The sequence below is a fragment of the Mugil cephalus genome, chromosome 4, assembly GCF_022458985.1.
Source record: "Mugil cephalus isolate CIBA_MC_2020 chromosome 4, CIBA_Mcephalus_1.1, whole genome shotgun sequence".
NCBI classification, from domain to species: Eukaryota; Metazoa; Chordata; class Actinopteri; order Mugiliformes; family Mugilidae; genus Mugil; species Mugil cephalus.
The window spans coordinates 27,984,333-28,004,989 of NC_061773.1; the positions used below are offsets into that span (position 1 = coordinate 27,984,333).

Here is a 20,657-nt window from a genome sequence, read left to right on the forward strand (position 1 = left end):
CGAGCAGAGTAATGAGTGTGTGTCTGCGATGACAGGGAAGTGGAAACGATACATATCAGTGTTTATCTTTCAGGATTTTATTTCATTTTCCGTTGACCCTGTGTGCTTGTTGTTTGGAACGTCAGGTGTTTAGTTTCGTGCACGTGGAATAATCAGATTCAAACCAGTTGAGAGAAATAGAACTGATAAAAGATGAGAAAATAATCAAATTCCACAGTGTAATTAATTACAGTTTAAGGTTTAGTTTCAGGCAGTACTAAGGGAAAAAAAAGTTTTTTAACCTAGATTTAACGTAGTCCCAGTCTGAGCAGGTTCATTGTTCCAGTTCTGTGGCTCTAAATACTCTATTTCAGAGTTTAATTAAGTGAGATGGTTCATTCAGTAGACACTCACAGATCCATCCTGGTCCTAAACCACTGGCAGATTTGTAGATCAGCAACTACAGTTTTATAACACACTGTTAAAGGAGTCACTCTGAATGAGGTGAGGCCGATCAATGATCCTGTTTAGACCCAATCTCATAAAAGACAAGTGTGAACACATTGAGGTTTGGAGAGATCTGAACTCTGACCACATTTGGAGGCGGTCTGGGTCTCATTTGTCTGCATGCGTTCATCTTCCTTTGGTAGTGTGAGCGCAGTGTGTCCCGAGTCACATTAAAAAATACTTATATTCCTACGTCAGTACCTATAATGGATCTGAGATCAGATGTGGAGACGCATGTTAAGATCAGGTCTGAACACATAAACCTAAAGCTGATCCCAGATCGGATCTTAATATAAGGTGTGATTAGGCTCAAATGGACTTTACAGTAGCGCACCTGGAAGCTGCTCAGAAAGATTTCTGCTCAGTTTATAACTCAGTTCACATCAACAGTGAAAACAGCTTCAAAACTGCAGATCCAGATGTCTCTCTCATCAAGAAATAAATCTGAGCTTTTTTTGTCAAAAGTAGTTCCATTATCCAGTTATGCTTGTTTGTTTCTGCTTTCTTCTTCTTCTATTTCATGAGAGATTTTTGGCTCCAGACCAACATTCAGCCACACATTCAGTGGGTGGGAGACTGGGTCTGACTCACAGGTTAACACGTAACTGCAGGTTTCTGATTTACCATAATATATAAGGTCATCATATAAAAAACTTAACATGGTGGAAGCCATAAGAACATAAGCTATGCGCATACAGAGCAATCACACTTAAGTTTCTGTAATGAAGTTGAATAACAGGGAATCTATTTAGAATTCATTCATCTAGTAGGATGATTTTCATGGTTTCCCTATTCAAGGTTTTTTTTTTTGATAAATGATGATAATTATTCCACTGAAGGGCCGTCCTGTACAAAACAGTTTTCTTTTAAGTCTTGGTTGGAAAAGATTTGAAGGCACTGTTACCTGACTAGTTTTTGTAGCTGTGCAAAACTAATTATAATATACCGGCACTAATTCTGACAAATTTCATCTTATTTTCACCAACAGAATCAGTTTAAAATCAGCACCGCATCAGTGATGACCAACTTATTTTCACCATCCGTTTTACGTTGCATATAACATGAGAGAGATCAGGTCCAGTGTGACGGAGAGTGCTGCTCGACTTAGCTGTCATCTTTCACCCATTATGCCCTAGTGCCAGTTCTGCCAGCAGGCACAATAAAACCTCTGCAAATGGTCCAAACTGTGGCAGCCTGTCTGGTCTACAATCAGCCAAAGACAGCTCGTGTCACTCCCCCTTTTTATTGCACACCACTTCCTGTCTGCCACTGCTCGCATTAAGTTGGGCTCACTAATGCTCGCCTACAGCACAGCCGCCAGCACAGCAGCCACATACCTGAACTCAGGTTAATGAGCCATCGCTTTCATTACAATCTGCCATTGAACAGCTAGTCCTACCTACTCCTTCCCTGTGTGCTCCCTTGCTGCAATGAGAAACCAAACGGCGCTCAGTTATCAGAATCAGTCCAAAACTGAAGGCCTACCTCGCTTAAAATGTCATATATCTCTTTCTTTCTCTTTTCATTTTCCATTTTAAATGTCATCATTCAAAAGTAAAAACTATAAAATTACTTTTTCCTCATAAATATTTATATTTGCTGGTCTTTTCTGCAGACGTGGAACATCTACACTGGGTCCAGACACTGAAAGATGCCCAAATGGCGATCGACGCGAACCTGCAGTGGGAATGCAAAGCCATCGGTAAGCCACGGCCAACATACAGATGGCTGAAGAACGGTGAGCCACTAACATCAGAGGTAAGACGCCAGGATGAACGCTGAGCTTTGAAAATCCTAAAATCATCACTGCAAAGACGTGCTGCTCCCGGAGGATCCTGCCAAAGTGTTTTGTGTGATCCTCAGGGGCGGATCCATGTGGAGGCCGGCAGACTCACCATATCCAAGATTAGTTTGTTGGACTCTGGGATGTATCAGTGTGTAGCAGAGAACGAACAAGGGTCTGTGTACGCCAGCGCTGAACTTAAGGTTGTAGGTAAGCAATGTTTGTTTGCCCTGTATTGTTTGCAACAAACCGAACCACAAGCGAGGCACAGATATGCCGTCTGTACATTGTGTTATCAGTGGAGTGAAAGGGCTTCCAATCTGAAAGCGGATAAATAAATAATTAAATCCCAGGCTGAACTGGCGCCTCACCGAGCCACGGCCTTGCTCTTCCATTTCCATAATCATTTCAGACAATAAGCAAGCCTGGTGGTGAAATATAATTTCCCTAATTGCTGGTGATGCACTTGACATTTGGGCTGACGTGCAGCTGTTGCCCGTCCACGAAGCGAAACAAATGGCCTCAACAACAACATGGTCTCTTCCTCAGCCTCGCCGCCTGACTTCACCCGGCGGCCCGTGAAGAAGTCCACAGTCGTCCAGCGGGGGGGCGAGGTGGTGTTGGAGTGTCGCCCCCATGCTTCCCCGAGGGCCTCAATCTCCTGGTGGAGAGGGGGAGAGCTCCTGAAGGACAGCAGGAGGTAGGGGATCGCAAGCACTGCTGCACATGTCACCGATGCAGTAATTTCTAGGACTCATTGTTATTTATGCCTCTCCTCAACGGGACTTTGGAGTCAGTGTTGCATAAAATAGCCTTGTTTGGTCAAGAAGTTTCTATTTTTTTTTTCCGGACGCCTTATTTGTCAGTTATGAATGTTGGTTTTCTCCTGACGTATGGCAGTTTTCCCTACTGCCTTTTACAGAGCACACAAGAACGAAGCCGAGGCACTGAGCCTTATCAGTTTTGCAATGCACAAGATGAAGAGCAGAATTTGATTTGAAACTTCAAAGCATCCAGTGTCCCACAGTTTCACTGCTCTTCAAGGCGGAGAAAGAGCGGGATGTAGAATAGGGATCCTGCAGGGACGCTCTCTGTGTGAGAAACACAATCTGCCTACATCGTTTCAGAGAAGCCTCCACCTCGGGCTACATGACAGGCCATGCCATGTCATGATTTAAGGTCTGAGGCAAAGCATAGCAGCTGAAAGAAGCTGCTTGTTGTTCCACTTTATCTTTGCGGAGACTAATATCCAGCATAGTTCAAGCGCAGCGTGAGGCCCGCTTTCATTAAATGTTGGGTGCAGGAGGGTCGGTAAATATCCATTCGGGATCTGGAACATTGCGGTCGACGGACCTGAAAGGTAAACAGTTGTCAACAGTCTGACTTTTGTGAGTTCACTTGTGGGACTATAGGATAGTAGAGCTGCTCCAAATCCCTCGGTCCACTCCGCCCTGCAGTTAACATTATGTTGGTTCAATTTATTCATTCAGGTTTGCATCAAGCCATATAATTTACCTAAGCAACAGCGTCAGGGTTCTGCAAGAGTTTCGCCTCCTGGTCAGGAACTTTAAGTGAATGATCAAACCTCATCACAAAAATGGAGAAAATAATGAGATTTTTAAATGGCTCAAACTTTTTGGTTCCCCTTGATTTGTCTATCAGGCAATCCAGGTCTCGATCCAGATCTAAGGGAATTTAGGAATAAACACATGAAAACCAGTGAAGTTGAGTCTGGATTTATTTAAATACAAAAGGCAACTGAAAAACTGCTTGAAGCCTACACACTGGGGAAAGATTGGACCGTGTGGTTGTGCTAAATAAAATAAAAGTCAGATAACAAAACTAGACTTGGCTTTCAAACATCTCCATTTTGAAAGCAACAAACAAAAGACATAACTATCTTATCTGCAAAAAATATACAATCAGAAGTACATTGGTGGCACCAACCAGTAATCTTAGTGCGTATAAACAAAAGTTTGTCTGAAGTGTGAAAATACATTGCCCCCAGTCCAATAAATATTTCTGTCCAAGTTAATAGTATTGTGTAGAGGGTAGCTCATGCCTTGGCTCTGGAAAATCTGTGTTCTCTACTCCAGAAATGTTCCGGTCATCCAACGGCATAAACTCCCCTACGTCTCTCTGGAGGATTTCTCTCCATGACGCTGTCTCCAAGAAACTCTTTTATTCTTTTAAACGCAATGTTCAGCGTTGGTTGGTGCAGCCGTTGCTATCGATTCCACTTAATAATTGATTTTTATTGATGCTACATGGACATGATTTTGTTTAAAAATAAACAACTATAAAAGATCCCGAGTACTATCCATGCTTGATTGTATTTTAAGGCATGGATCTGAAACTAAACTGAAGAGGTCAGCAGCTGATGCCATTTTATTATAAAGGTTTTATTTTGAAAGATGTGAATCTGGTTTGTTTATAGCCAACACTGTCACTAATTAACACTGTTCTGTGTTTTCCTCAGCCCATCCTAGTTTTAAAAGACTCCTGGGTGCTATATCAGCCAAGTTTAGTTAGGAAGTTATCATTAAGTCTTTCTAGCCCTGGTTGACGTTGGAATTTACTGGTCGACCAACCACGTTATGACTGATCACTGATTATCTCCTCGTTACGGCACCTGTGAGTTGGTGGCTACACGAGGCAGCTACTCATCATTAGTCCTCAGAGTTGATTTGTCAGGAGCAGGACAAACTGGTGGTGGAAAGACTTGAGCAACTTGGGCAAGAGGTGAAATATTCCCCTGTCAAAAGCACCGACAATGAGCATCAGAACTGGACCATAAAGTAATGGATGAAGGTGACCTAGTCTGATGAATTTTCTTTGACTGTGTCCTTACATGGGGAACATTTTTCTGTTCTGTTTTCTGTTTTCTGGGAAACCTTGGGTTCTGTCATTCACATGGATGTTACTTTGACACATACCATCTACCTAAGTATTGTTGCAAACCATATACAGAAAAAACTAAAGTCGTTTCCCTGATGGAGGTGGCCTCTTTCGGGACGATAATACGGCCAAAGTCCCCAGATCTCAATCAAATCCAGCATCTGTGGGATCTACTGGACAAACAAGTCCAATCCATGCAGGCTCCTCTTGGCTACTTTCAGGACTTAAAGGATCTACTGCTAATGTCTTAGCGGCACAGCACACCTTCAGGGATCTAGAGGAGTCCATGCCTCGATGGTTTCTGTTTTACCGACACACCAGAATTTTTTGCAATTTGGCTTGGAACAACAGCACAGAATTAGTGAATGTATATATATGTAGAGAGAGGGAGGATTCAGGTGGGAAATAAAAAGGGATTTCACTCTTCTGTTAGCTGTTATTAGCTTACTTTAATTAAAAATGCTCCTGCTACTTGAAATTGGAGGCCAAACTATTTAGATGCTTAAAAAATAAAATAAAGAAATGTGAGAGACAGAGTGCAGTTCAATGTACGTATTAAACAGTAGGCTTCATTTCATTTGTGGTTACTGTATGTGTCAGTGGAGTTTATTGCTGTTGTTTTCCTTTAAATTTTTTATTTTTTTTTTGTGTCTCTAAGTCTGATCAATACGTAAAGCCATATTTTCATAGACTTTCTGTAACTCCCCAGACCTGGTTCAATATGTGACCAATGGGATTGATTATTTATCATATTTTTCCATGGCGTGGCATTCAGAAAATCGTGGATATTACCCAGGCACTGCACAGGCAGCACATTTGGACGAGAATAGAAACCCGCCGCTTGGAACAGAGTTTGGCTTCAAAGCAGATACTTCTTTACGTTTCTATTTGTTTTGCAGCTCATTGCCCCTCAGGTCATGTTCTCGGTGCGCTTCCATCACTCAGCGTTTGATATTTTTGTCAATAAATCAGCGCAAAGCACCGTGTGTCAGACATGCTCTCTGGGTCTCAGCGTGGCCCGAGCGAATACATATTTATTCTTGGGAGCCACATATGAAATTGTTTGATTTTGGAGCCAGCTGCTCACAGCATTCCTGTTTGATTGAGTGAATCCAGAGGTTACGACAGGGGAACATTATCTGCCTCATTTATGCTTATGTTTACATGCTGTACCAGGATATAGTTTTAAAAAAAAAAAGTATTACTCTTTAATCTGGCTTTTATTTTATAGTCTTATAGTTATTATATTATATTTTACAGTTTTATATTCTCCCATTTTTATTTATTTAATTATTTACTTGTTTTTATTATTAATTTTTTATCTTATTTTTTCATGTAATTTTGATTTTATTCTATATTTTTATTCTTCATTTTATGTCATTCTATTTTTAATGTTCTTATATATTATTGTTATATTTTTTATTTATTTATTCTTATTTATTTATGACATTGAACTTTTAGCTTTAGCTTTTAGTATCCATGTCCTTTTTTTGTTTTTACCACTTTTTCTTAATATTTTTGTCAAGCACTTTGAATGGCATTCACTTGTTCTGAAAGGTGCTATATAAATAAATTTGATTTGATTGATTGATCGATCGATACAAAAAAATAAGTAATATTCACTAGGGATTTTTTGTTCATCCTATTTTGTTATGATTTTTATATTCATGTTTCCATGAACAAGGTGTTGATGACTTTCCCCTATATAATCCAACTGAATGAGGTTGAGCACTGCCTCAGTTTTCCCAACAGGACAATGTCCATTCAGTCATTAGCTGCTTGTCCTAGAGGTGGGGTACACGCTGGACACGTACATCGCAGGGCTAACACAGAGAGACAACTGGACAACTGGACAATTGGTTCAGTGGGAGAGCTCATAAAGTTACTGTTGCAGGGACAAACAAGAGTATAGGGGAATAAAAACTGCTGGTAACAATAGTAGTTCTACCACGGATGAGTTGGCTGGTGTAATGATCGAATTTAAGAGGTATCATAAGCAGGTTGGATGCATTCAGGTAGGAGAAGATAACTGTAAGCCATGAAGACTTGATGAGATCAGGACCTCAAATAACTGGCAATGCAGCTCCACGGGCCAGAAACACACAACTCCAGGAGGGAGCACAAGAAGATGGAGGAGGAAGGGAGATGGAAAGAGGGACACACGGCGGATAACTAACGTTCTATATAGCTGTAACACATGGACACATGGATGGTGGATGAATACGTGGCTTAGACCTAAAGGATGAGCCGGCTCTGACTGTAAGGTTCATCAAAAAGCCTCAAACCGAACCTTTAGGAGAGGGGGCTGGTTGTAGCTATGCACGGATCAGCCACAACATTATAACCACTCACAGGAGAACTAAATGACATTGACCATCTTGTGACTCTGCTGGGAAACTTTTGGACCTTCCATTCACTCATGTGGATGTTACTTAGACATGAAGCACCCACCTAGACCAGACCAGACACCCACCAATCCATAGCAGTGGCACTCCTTGATGACAGCAGCCATCCCCCAGCAGGATGCAGCCTGACACTGTAATGGAAATTGCCTCTGTAAGACAGGACTCTGAGCACATAGTGTTCACAGAGACAGAGACTGTCATGTGAATACACGTCATGAAGATCACCACAGCTAAACCACATTCCTGTCACACAGAAATAGGAAAAGATCGTCTTTTGCGACACCAAACACCTAGTCAGTGTCTCCTCCTACGTCTGAGGAACTTGTGTCCAGTGAGTCATGAGAAGGGGATTATAAAAATAACCGAAACAGAAACATGCAAACTACTTTTTGAATTAATGATCAACTAGTGACTTCACTTCCACAACATTGACACAAAAACACTTTAGAACAACTCAAAAAAACATGAAGAACTGAGTGTCTGTGGAATGATCCTTCCATAGGACCCAAAGGACCACACTAATGAACCCCGTCAGAAGGACCATGTCCATTCTCAGTTTTGGGAGACATGGTCATAATGATATGCCTGATCGGTGTATGTTTCATGTTTTTTGTATTCGTTGTTTATTACTTGTATCAGCCTCCATCACTGCCACGACGCCACCTCAGAAACCGTGGAAGAAAGGGAAATGTAGTTCATGAAAGTAAGCCACCAGCTGTTCCGCTCATATAACAACAAGGTCATCACTCCTCTGTGTAATTGTTGTTTTAGTCTGGCTGTGAAGATTCTCAGTCATCCAGATCATAGTTAACCTCAGTAATGTTTCACACTCTTGGCAGACCACCGCTGCACGCGTGTCCATGGTATTACTTTTCAGAAATGACGTATAGAATCTTTGCTGTAGAGTGGTAAGGCCGAAGGTAAAGATCCCCCCAGCGCTGCCCTCCTCTCCCTATCACTGTCCTGCCCGGCCCTGGTGGCCTGTTGTGCGTCCAATTAATATGTGCATTGAAGCTATTGTGCTGTCAATACTACGCTGACCCCTACAGCAAATCTGTTCTGCTCCAGCTAAGATAATTCCTATCTTCTGAAGCGTGCAAATAGATTTTTGCAGTAGATTCTAAAGACTTCATTTGAGAAGAAATAAGTAGAAGAAAAACGTCCAAATGGTTTGAGAAATGAGAGCGCGCCGCAGCCAAGGAGCCGTTAATTTGATCCGTATCATCTTTTTGTGCGCAATTAGCAGTTGAAAACCGAAAATAGCCCAGGACTCGTTTCGCTTATCAGTTCTTTATCACTCTCCTCAGACAGACCATCATGGACGACGGGACGCTACGCATCGCCAACATCTCCAAATCTGATGGAGGCAGGTACACGTGTGTGGCCAGAAACCTGTTTGGGATGTCCAGCAGCACCGGGACGCTGGTGGTCAAAGGTATTTCTTCGCTTCTTCGCTCGTGCGCCTTCTCATTCAAGGGTTAAAAAACTTTTGTTAAGGGGGCAGAAAAAAAAAATACTAGCTCAAGCATGAAATTGATAATGAAATATATAGTCGTTTTACGTTCCCGCCGGTTTGACAGACGTATAAGTCATCCGCGCCTTTGTCAGCTGTGAGTTATTGTTCATGTAGCGGAGTGGGGCACACCGCCACCACCACCTCCACCACCACCACATCCACCGCTGCTGTCTTCAGCTGTGAGTGAAGAATATTTTTATTTCATTTAAAATAGAGCTCCTGTAGCATTTTGAGATTTGGTTTTCTTGAACAATGATGATTACAGAGACAGAGCCCTTTTATTTCTATCTGTTTGACATTGTGATTGCAGCGTGTTTAATTATTCATTACTGAGTTATGGGACGCATTCGCTTCCTAACTGAAGTTATTTAAGGTCACTTAATTACTCTGATAGAACAGATTCTGTCTCACTGTTCTGGACAAATTAAGCTTCATTATCTTCTTCATTTGGCCGGATTTAGGGGAGATACAGCCTTGAATATACTAACAAATAATTCTTTTTTTCGCCTTCTGGCCTTAGAACCTACCAGGATTATAGTCCCTCCTCTGAGCTTGGATGCCACTGTGGGACAGAGTCTCGTGTTGCCCTGCGAGGTGTCCAGCGATTCATCCCTGAGTCCTGTCTTCAAGTGGTTTTTCAACGGCAAAGCCATTGATTTCAACAGGCAGGAGCACTTTGAGATGATCGGAGGGGTATGTATACTGTACATGAAATATAGTCTGCACAAGGGATATGATCTGTATGCGTCTGAGTGCAGCGAGTCTCCAGAAGTGGCTCTCAAGCATCAGGTTCTTCAACAAAACCTGGTGGGAGTGAAAGAGGGACTGAGTGAAATAGTGTCATGGTTTGTATCTGTCTTTTGTTTTCTAGTTTCCTAGTTTCCTGCCCTTTTATTTTCTTAAGTTGTGGATTTCCTGTCTTGTGCCGCCTTTTCCCTTGATTGCTTATTGGTCTCACCTGTGTTGATTTTCCTCATGTGTTTCACCTGTGTCTTGTCAGCCCTGAGCCTTCTTGTGTATATGTATATAGCCCTGCCTTTCTCTTTCTTCCTTGTTGCATCTTTTAACATCTCTTCCATGTTGCTACGTTCCTTGTTTTCCATGCCTCGTTTCTAGATTCCATGCCATGTCGATGATTTTTGTATTTTCTGTTCTGGTGTTCTGGTCTGATTTTTGTTCTGTTAATTGATGCTTTCCTTAGTGACGGAGGAATGAATGACTCTTCAAACATATTCATAAGGTCGTACTAGTTTTTTCTTTGAAGGCTTTTAATATATTAATAGGTCACCATCCAGTCCAGCGTCTTTTTTTCCATTTTTCATAGTAGATATAGCCTTCAGTACTTCTTTTACAGACAATGAGGAATCTAACTGCTCTCTGGCCTCATCAGAGAGACTAGGGATTTGAATATCATCTGAAAAAGTAGTTTGATGGCTGGTATCTCCCCTGGCTTCTGAACTGTGTAATGATTGAAAGAAATTAGCAAAGGTTCTATTCATTTCCATTAGATCTGAGGATAAAATTATTGATGGCCTTGATCGACTGCAATTTTCTTGAACTGTCAAGCCAACGGTTTTTCCCTCGTGCTCATAAAATGTTTGTTTTACATTGATTACACTATTTTCAGCTCTTGAAAGTGACAGTTCATTGCATTGGGCTCGTAGGATAAGTAATTCCTGTTCTGTGTGTGTTCTGTCCTCATATGCTTCTTTCTTGAGATTCCTAATCGTGTCCTCGGGTAATTTTAATTTTAAATTATCTTTGTTGGTACTAGAGCTTGTGTAGCTAATTATTTGTCCTCTCAGGTAGACCTGAAAGGCTTCCCATCTCACAGCTTGTTTCATTTGTATTTCATATATTAAAGAATTCTATCAATACTAGCCTCCACAAATTTCATGAATTTTGTATCATTTAACCATTTTGAGGTGAGTAACTTAACTGGACCATGATTTGAAACCAAAAAATTGATGGTGTAAAATAGGGTTTCTAAAAAGAATAGTGCAAGACAATACAATTCATTAGTAATACATTTGAAACCAGTTGAATTGATGGCTCAGTCAGCTGAATTAAACAAAACCATAACCGTCATAATGCATGGAGTATATACTTAATACGCTCCTCCACAGCTGGACGGTGGTAGTGAAACTTTACTTGTGCTGTATGTCTTCTCTGTAGACTAGAAGAAAACCAGAAATGTATGCACAGAACTTGTCATGGCGATAGTTTGACACGTGTGGAGGATAGTTTGCTGAGATTTCAATGAAAAGACACGTGTCTCACATCTGTGCAGTCAAGCACGGGGACCAGGCCACAAGGCCTAACGTGCTTAGTTAGGCATAAAGGCTGAAAACGGGAGGGAATAACAACCCCCGGCTTTTTCCAACCTCTAAAGATCACTGTTTTAATGAGCACAAAAAAAAGAAATGTAAAAATAACATTATGTGGCTTTATGTGGAGTTATGTATTTCTGCCATCGCCCACACCGGTGCAGCATCTTGACAGATTTTGTCACCTCTCATCTCTTTTGTCACGCTCCCTGGTGACTGTACCTTGACCAGTTCTGAGTGTGTTACGGCCATAAATATACCGTTCGTGTTAAATGCACATGTAGATTAGAAAGCACCCAGTGTAGCAGAAATGCTGTGGAAAGCAAGCAGAATCCGAAGAGTGCAGTCAGAGAAAATGATTTTACCCTGCAGAGGGCAATAGGCAATAAGCCCTGTCATGCAGAGACGTATATTAGAGAGAGTTTGGCCGACTCAAACCATGGGCGCCATGTTTGCTGCATCAGAGGGAAGATTCTACAGTGTAACCCTATGGGACGGATGTGCTATGTTGAAATAAATGTCTTATTTTCACCATTAACGGGCCTATAAATGTTATTACCAACATATGTTAATATGTAAAAGGTCCTCACTTAAATATCCCAGCGTCTACTTCCTTTAAATATCTTAAATGAGCCTGTAAAATGCTTTGTAGCCCAATCACCTCATCAGTCATGGAGCTGTGCAATGACAGGAATAATAATTATGAAAAATTTATTTTATACCTCTGTATAAGAATCCAACAAGCTGCCAAACCTCAGACTTGTCTTTAATCAGAGCAGTTAAAGACAAATCAACAAGATGTTTCTGTGTCATGAAAGTATGAATATTTCTTGTGAAGCAGACTTGGTACGAATATTTTGATCTGAAGGTCAATTTAAAAAAAAAAAAACTAGGTCGGAGGTATCGATATTTCTGGATTGGTACACACATCCCTAATCATCAGTACAGGAGCAGAAGAAGAAAGTGAGCAGAAATAAATGAGCAGAAATGGGTAAAGTCCCAGCAGATGGTTTGTCAAGAACTAAGTAATTTGCATTTACTGTCAATGTAAATTGAGTTAGAAACAGATCAGGGGGCTTGAGAAAACTGTTAAAAACAAAAAGTGTAATGTAGTTGTAATAATTGTGGGTTATCTGCGACATTGTGCGATAAATCGCAATTAAAGATTTAAATCTATTAACAGCCCGAGTCCAAATTACAGGTGTAAATGAGTGAGAGCTTGGACGGTCTTGATGCTGTGCTAACCACCCAGTGGCTATAGTTTTAATTTCATGAACAGATCCAGAACAGATCCAACCCTAACTGTTTCTGCAAATTAGTGAACTTCACAGGCTCTGGTTAGAAAAATCTTAAATTCCCTCCAGGGTTTAGGATAAGTTAGATCTACTGGCTCCTGGGCTCAGCTTTCAGTCAACGGATTCACCTTCTGCACAAAAGAATCACGACGGCGCTGGAGCCTCGTGAGGCTAATGGAATTGTTTTCAGCCGGTTTAGTTTAAGCTCTCGTGTCAAAGGCCGTGCACACTTAATTCAGAGACGCCAGCGGACGTTACCGTGCTGTGTCTGAGGAGAAAGCCTCTAAACGGGGACGACGTGTCTCCGGCCCGGGAGGTGATCTCGATGTATGAGCAAATCAATCAGTTTCTCCCCGAACAAAGAAGCTTAAATGTTTGCGATTACAGGATTTGAGCTTCCTCTGGCTGAGTGCACCAGGCCCACTCAAGTTGCGGTACGGCCGTGACATTTCCACAGCGATTACAATCACAACAACTTGCCTTTGTTTGTGGCGCACAAAGAGAACGGACGCATTTTTCTGAATCTTTATTATTATTATTATTATTATTATTTTGAGGGGAAAATCCTGCGCCTGCAAAAACAAAAAAAGGAAAATTCTTGCTGGAGACATTCATCTCACCCGTGAGGTTTAAGTGTGGACACAAAAAATACCGATCCAAAAAACTGTTTCAAAACAAGTCATTTTTATGTAGCCCTCCTCACAATGTACAACTGAATTAATTTGTTTTGCTACCCTGTCTTGTCATTATTTTCCTAGAAGATTTACAACACATCTAAAAGAAATGCAGCCGACCGTGGCTGAATGTGTTCCTAGGGATTTTGCATACATTTTGACTTTGCTGCTTTTTTTCTGTATGTGTCTTCCTATCATTAGGGATTCGCAGGTGACCTGATGGTGAGGAACATTCAGCTGAAGCATTCTGGGAAGTATGTGTGTATGGTGCACACTGAAGTCGACACAGTTTCAGCAGCAGCAGACGTAATAGTCAGAGGTACGCCCGGTCCTCTTTCACACTGCTTGTCATTTCGCTGTAGAGGCATTCCTTCTAGTTTTGTACTTTTTTTTTTGGAGGGGGTGCGTGTGTTTTTCTCAAGACTGTGACACACACGTATCTGGCTACCGTCTGACAAGAGCTGCATCGATAAGATGTCAGCCAAAGGCAGAAAGACAGTTCTATTACAGCTTCAGACTGGCAACCATGAACCCTCTGAAATTAAGATGAACCCATGCGCTCCATCGTTACACTTAACCACCAGAAGAAATACAACAAAGTACGAGTAAAGATTCAGACTTGTCCAAAAAAAAAAGAAGAAAAAAAGATCACACACTATTTTCATGCAAGAATAAACATGTGTTCGTATTTGTCAGATTGAGCTCCGTACTGTACATCATCTCTGATGCTGAGCAGCTGTCAACCAGTGAGCACACACAGCTCAGTGTTGGAGCCTGTTGTGAGCTTGTGACTATACAACACCTCCTCTATCTGCTTGAACTACTGGAACCTTAACTTTATTTATACATAAATATCAAATCAACCTTGATTTATGTAGCACTTCTCATACAAAATGCGTTGTAAAGTGCTTCAGATAAAAACATAAAACATTACAATAAATGGTAAAAAAAAAAAAACAACCCCACACCGGTTTCCTTTCCAATCCGATACCGGATTCAGGCTGGTATCGGCGATACCAATCCAACACCGATACTTTGTGTAAAAACACCCTAATGTGTCTGGTGAACCTAAAAACAAAGTAGTGTATTTTAAATCATAGCTTCACAAAGAATAGAAGACATCAGAGTTACTTATTTATTGTCTTTAAACTCTGAAGTATATTGAGGTAGTGGCCTCATTTACTATACTGTATAGCCGAGCTAATACAACAACAGGAAAACCAAACAGAGACACAATCATACATAATATTTGACAATGCTGTTTCAAACACTAAAAAATGAATGAGTAAAATAATAAGACCATTAAAATAAATGATTGTTTAACTATTAAAAACTACTATAAAATTAAAATTCTGACCCTGTTCCCTCCTCTTCTGTCGTCCTCATCATAAATGCCTCGTATTCTGTGTTGTGGTTTAACCTGAGGTGTTTCTCAAGGTTTGTTGTGTTGCCACAACTCAATAATTTAGTTACAATTCACTGTGTTCCTACATTACCTCAAATGACTAAAGTATCGAAAGTATCAATATTTTGATTTGAGAATCAACTTTAGAGCATAAAAACTTGGTATCAAAGGTATCGATATTTCAGTTTCAATCCAGACTTCACTAGTGATTGCTATGGGGACAGGGGTGCCTAGTGTGGTCTGGCCTGCTCTGGTCTGGTCTGGTCTGGTCTGGGTGGATGGTAAATGTTTAAGTCATATACATGAATGAATACCAGCTCCAAACGTTTCCTATCAGAACATTGTATTGTCACAAGATGGTCAATGTTATTCACTTCTCCTGTCAGAACAGACAGAAATAAAAATGCTTCTGCACACATTAAGAAGTCCACAACCAATCAGAACATGCAGGCAAGATGAGGCGATCCTTTATTTATCCCACACTGTGGAAATGTGCAGTGGTGCAGCGGCAGTAAGTAAAACACCAAATGAATACAAAAAAGTTCTGGGAGCTTCAAAGTAGTTTGTCTTTTAAAGTTATTATGCTGTCAATATCTTTTACTACAGACGCCACAGTTGTTGTTTTGTTGAACAGGGAGATCTTTATCAGAATATAATCGGATCCCAACGGAAGGTTTCCAGACAAACTGAGCCCCTACACAAGAATTCGTAACCAAGGAAGTTGGTCTCGCTTCCAGACTCGACTAACAAAAAGCTTTATTTGTTTATTATTTTCCTTTCTGAAAGGCTAAATGAAAATAGTTCTATTTTCATGCTGGAACCATGAAGGCACTGAGTCATACTGTGAGGTTACATACGGTATGCAAAGAAAGTTGCCACAAACAAGCACGCCTGCTCTTGTCATTCAGTCATAAAAGCCCCGGAAAGGTCACAGAATTTAAATTGGAGTGGTGCTTCATATAGGTCACGCTCAACTACAGATGCCTTTCAAATGCACAAACAAGCGGAGAGAAAAGTTCAGGCTGGAAAGTAATACCATTTTCTGGGAGGTTCAGATTAGCGAAGCACCGCATCAAGAGTTTGAAGCCAACCTAGGCTTCGTGTTTATATGCATAATCTGAAACCAAGCATTGTTGATGCTCAGTGATCTTCTTCCAGCACTAGGTAGTCCCGCTGAGGGCGCAGTGCTACTTTAGCAGATTTACAAGGCTTAGCAGGAAATCTCGTGTCAGTTATCCAAGTCTTGGCCCGCCTGTTTGAACCCAGGCTGCTGCTTTCCCAAATTTCTGTGAAATCCCAATTTGGGGTCTTTACTTGATTTTCCAAATCCCCGGTCATCCATGTTGTCTCTTATTATCATCCTCTCCTTTCATTCTGCCGGTGTGGGTAACCAGGCTCTAGAAAAAGAACTTCCTACAGAACAGAAATGTGTACGTAGGGTTGAATTAAACACACTAATTTGTGCACAATAAAAAATACATGAGAGATTAACCGTAATGGAAAAACACATGAGCCAAAAGAGCTCCATCGACCCCCATACAGGTAATCACTGAGACACTCACATCCATAGTATGTGCAGAAGGATGATCATTCTTTAGAGGCTCATGTAATATTGCTTGCCACAAGTTGGAGAAGAAAGAAACTTTGATAATAATTTATCATTCTACGCTGAGATATATACGGTTTCAGGTGGATCACTTTAAAACCAAACACGCAGGATGGAAAGGCCTCTGGGATGCAAGAAGAAATAAATCTCAACCCAAGAACATGAAAAATTAAAACTGAACTTGATACTACTTTATAAGTCTAAAAAGTAAAACTCATACTCATTCTGTGACAATATATCCATTATGAAACTCAGTGAGAATACAGAGACTGAGATGTGCCAATCTTCCCTATTGGAGACCGGAGAGTTTGTAAATTCATTCTGGGTTACTTATTATTTTTCCAAATAAATGCATGAATCTAAGTCCTGGTTTAAAGAGCTGTGAGGGGCTACATGAACAGCACTGTGCAAGAGTTTTAGGCAGGTGTGGTTTCAAAACATGGAAGTGTTAATAGCTGAAGATAGTTCTTAATGACCTTGGCTGGATTTTTGAGCTCTTAGTTCTGCTGCAGAATAAATTCGGGGCCAATCATCCTCCTCCCTGATGGTACTAATGATGGATAAGTATCTGCCTGTATGTCTCAGCATTGAGGACACCATTAATTCTGACCAGATCTCCAAGTCCATTTGGGGAAATGCAGCCTCAAACTTGCAAGGAGCCTCCACCGTGCTTCACTGTTGTCTGCAGACACTCATTATTGTAGCTCTCTCCAGCCCTTCAGTGAACAAACTGCCTTCTGCTACAGACAAATGTTTCAAATGTTCACTCACTTAACCCCAGTTCCTATGTTTTTCTGCATACTTGAGTTTCTTGGCCTTGTTTCCATGTGAGAGGGATGGATTTTTGGCTGCAGCTCCATGAAGATCACTTCTATCCAGACTTGTCCGAACAGTAGATGGGTGAACCTGGGTCCCACTGGTTTCAGACAGTTCTAAGTTTCCTTGGCCAACCACTCCGTCTACGATCCTACAAAATCCCAGACTTTGTGCAAGTGAACCTATAAGGATTGATGCTGGTTTGAAGGCAAAGAGTAGTAACACCAGATATTGATGTAAAATATGAAAACTGGCACATAGATTACACTGGTAACAACATTAAAAACGTGTGAGTGAACAAAAACGGTCACGTCTCGTCGTATTTTCACCATCAAAGAGGTGAAAAGTAAAGTTCTTCAATATGAAATGCAATGTGCAGAGGAAAATTAAATGATTATTATTTTATCAATACATCCAACGGAACCTTAATATCTGCAGGTCGTATGATTTCATGGTCAGGTAACTAGACCTATTTACACAATCTACCATCCAATGGCATCACAATACTAAATAATAGGACCCATCAGTGATGTAAATGTGGTTTTGAAGAGAGACATAAACAGGTTTAATTCACCCAATATGCTACATCTCATTACTACTTTCTCTCTGAGCTGACACAGAACACAACCAGGGCAGTAATTAATTATTCTGTTATGACAGTACAAGCCTAAAGTTAAAGTCCCAGCCTTGTGCATAAATAAACTGCCAGGATAGATGGTCTAACCTGAGTGTTCGGTATTGATCAGTTCCCAGCTGAGCCCATTATATTTCCTGAGCTGGAATTTTCACCTAAGTTATGACTCACTCAACACCTGCCGTGGAAACTCACTCTGCCATGCAACAAGCTAACCTGAAGTGATCTGATCTGTCATGGCTGCTGCTGCTGCTGTTTAAGGATGCTGATGCAGGTGCCTTTTTCTTCTTCTTTGTTGTTTGTTTGTTTTTGTAGGACCTCCCGGGGCCCCGGAGGGCCTGACGGTGACTGACATTACTGACACCACCGTGCATCTGTCCTGGGGCTCTGGACCTGACAACCACAGTCCTGTTACCATGTACATAGTGCAGGCCCGGACCCCCTTCTCTATAGGCTGGCAGACTGTGAGGACAGGTAACAACAGCACCACCGTCAGACACTGTTTTCAATTAATGACTGTCAGTCCTTCCATCCTTTCACGAATGGAGCTGTTCACTGTTCACCGTCGCAATGGCATTAGCAACTGACAAGAATGAGAATAGAATAAGAAGTTTTATTGTTATTGTATAGAGAAAAACAGCATATAGATATATATGTATAAAATAAAATGTATATATAAAATCCAACTCTACTGCTGATGTTCATGTCATTACATGGTAGAAAAAAGTTTTCGGGCACCCTTAAAATTTCACACAATCTCAAATATCATCGTCAAATATTTGCGTTTCAAATGGTGTGACTGCATTAGATTGTTTAAAAACTAAACTAAACTAAACTTGACAGTTTCAATATGTCATTTGTAAACATTGTCGGCATCAAATTCAACAAATATCACAGAATAATAAATAAACCTGGCCTTTCACACTATGTTGAGGGCTAATCTTGTCCCATTTTTCTTGAATGTCTACTTTTAATTCTCCTAAATTCTGTGGTTTGCTCTTTGAAACAGACCTTTTGATAATCCACCACAGATTTTCAATGGGGCTCATGTTCAGGGATTGAGTTGACCCCTCTTAGACCTGGATCCTGTGCTCCTGCAGCCAAGTTCTATTAGCCCTGGATGTGTGGCAAGAGGCATTATCTTGTTGAAACATCCAGTTTGGACCTGGACGGAACAGAGCACGTGCAGAAAGGGGACATGTGGGTTTGGAGAATGGCTCAATAGAATTCAATGGGCCATTACAGACAGTGAGATGACCACCACCAGCCTCCACCATGTTGGACAGTAGCTACTGTATATGCTGGAGATAATGCTTGGCCTGGTCTTCTGTGTGGCTTCACATTAGCAGGAGGAAGATAAAGCTGGAAACTGAACTCATCTGACCACAGAACCTTTTTCCAGTTCCTGACTGTCCAGTTCTTGTGTTCTTGGGGCTGAACTCTGTCTCTCATTGATCAGAGGTTTCTTGAAAGCCTTCTAGGACCTTAAGCCATGATCTAGAAGTCCATTATGTACAGTGTGGGTGGAACACTGGACACCAGTTTGGTTTTATGACTGCTGTTGGAGCTGTGATGTCATTGGGTGGTTTTCCCTGCACATGTGGATCAGGATGAGGTCATTTCTTGCTGAAGAAACCCTTGGACGCCCAGATCTTGGTTTGTCTTCCAAGCTGTAGGTTCGTCTGTATTTCTGCATCCAACAGCTGAAGGGCTGCATGTGCATTTCCTGGTGATCTGATGGCAGCTGTACCTGGCTGAGAATCTGTATCGTCAGACGTGTTTCCTGCATTAGTTTCCTTGTTTTAGGCATTTTTGTCTCTGAAGAACTTTCAAATGCACTGTCTTTATATGGACACGAAGCACAGCAACCGTTTTTCAATAAAAAACGCGGCCTTCATTAGTGGATCACTTGAACCAAAATGACCCAATACTCAAAATTTCTTATGTATTTTAATGGAACCAATCAATTTTAAGTTTTTAATGTCTGTTTCAGGATTTGTTTAGTGTTTTGTTTGTGCCTGTACTAAAAGAAATTACAGAGTGATTCTTAATGCAATATTTCACAAATGCATTGGGTGTTCAAAAACTTTTGCAGGGACATTTAAAAACAATGAAATATGGACATGCACACTTCGGGTAATCCAGCCATTTATTACTGCACTTAATAAGAGATAGATTTACAACAAAAATAATAATATTAATAAAATATTTAGTCGAGAATAAAAGATGAAGTTTTAAAAACTTCAATATTCACCAGTATGTCACATCCTGCTCTGGTAAATTTTTAGATTCAATACACAACCCTGGCTCTTGTAGCTCCCGTCAACGCGACAGAGCATTTGTTTGCTTCGAGTAGTCACCCCGTTTAAATGGACGTTTATGAAATACATGAAAAAAGGGCATAGTTGAAAAACTTTCATCAGCCTTGCATTGATATTCCTTGAGCTCCAGTCTAGTTGGCAGCATTTCTTACTTTTGTATTCATTTTTTTTTTTTCGTCTATGACCTCGACCTTGGGTTTTGTTCCAGAGTTCAGTTGAGTGTGAAAAAACGTTGATTTGCAGCGTGACCAGACGGCTGCAGGAAGATTTCTAGCCGGGTCGCATTAAATGAAAAGACCTCTGACAGAATTTTCTCATTAAAATGTATTTAATTGCATTTAAAAAATAAATAAAAATTGCATTGTGAGCCACAGATGTTAGTGTACAGCACTAGCTGGAGCAGTGACACACAGGTAGTGCTGCAGTATCAGAAGGTGTCATTTGACGTATTTCACTGGTTTGTCGTATTCTGTGTATGTTGTTGTGTGTTT

The 20,657-nt window shown here is 40.9% G+C and overlaps 1 protein-coding gene across 2 annotated transcripts in view; it reads left to right on the forward strand.

Annotated features, from left to right (window-relative positions):
- LOC125006166 (contactin-4) overlaps positions 1–20,657 on the forward strand; it is a 129,788-nt gene that overhangs the window by 89,214 nt on the left and 19,917 nt on the right. For both annotated transcript variants that reach the window (XM_047581942.1, XM_047581943.1), the window contains 7 exons: positions 2,102–2,244; positions 2,350–2,479; positions 2,819–2,969; positions 8,880–9,007; positions 9,609–9,781; positions 13,586–13,703; positions 18,161–18,319. In XM_047581942.1, the coding sequence (XP_047437898.1) occupies positions 2,102–2,244; positions 2,350–2,479; positions 2,819–2,969; positions 8,880–9,007; positions 9,609–9,781; positions 13,586–13,703; positions 18,161–18,319 (1,002 nt within the window). The remainder of the gene's footprint in view (positions 1–2,101; positions 2,245–2,349; positions 2,480–2,818; positions 2,970–8,879; positions 9,008–9,608; positions 9,782–13,585; positions 13,704–18,160; positions 18,320–20,657) is intronic.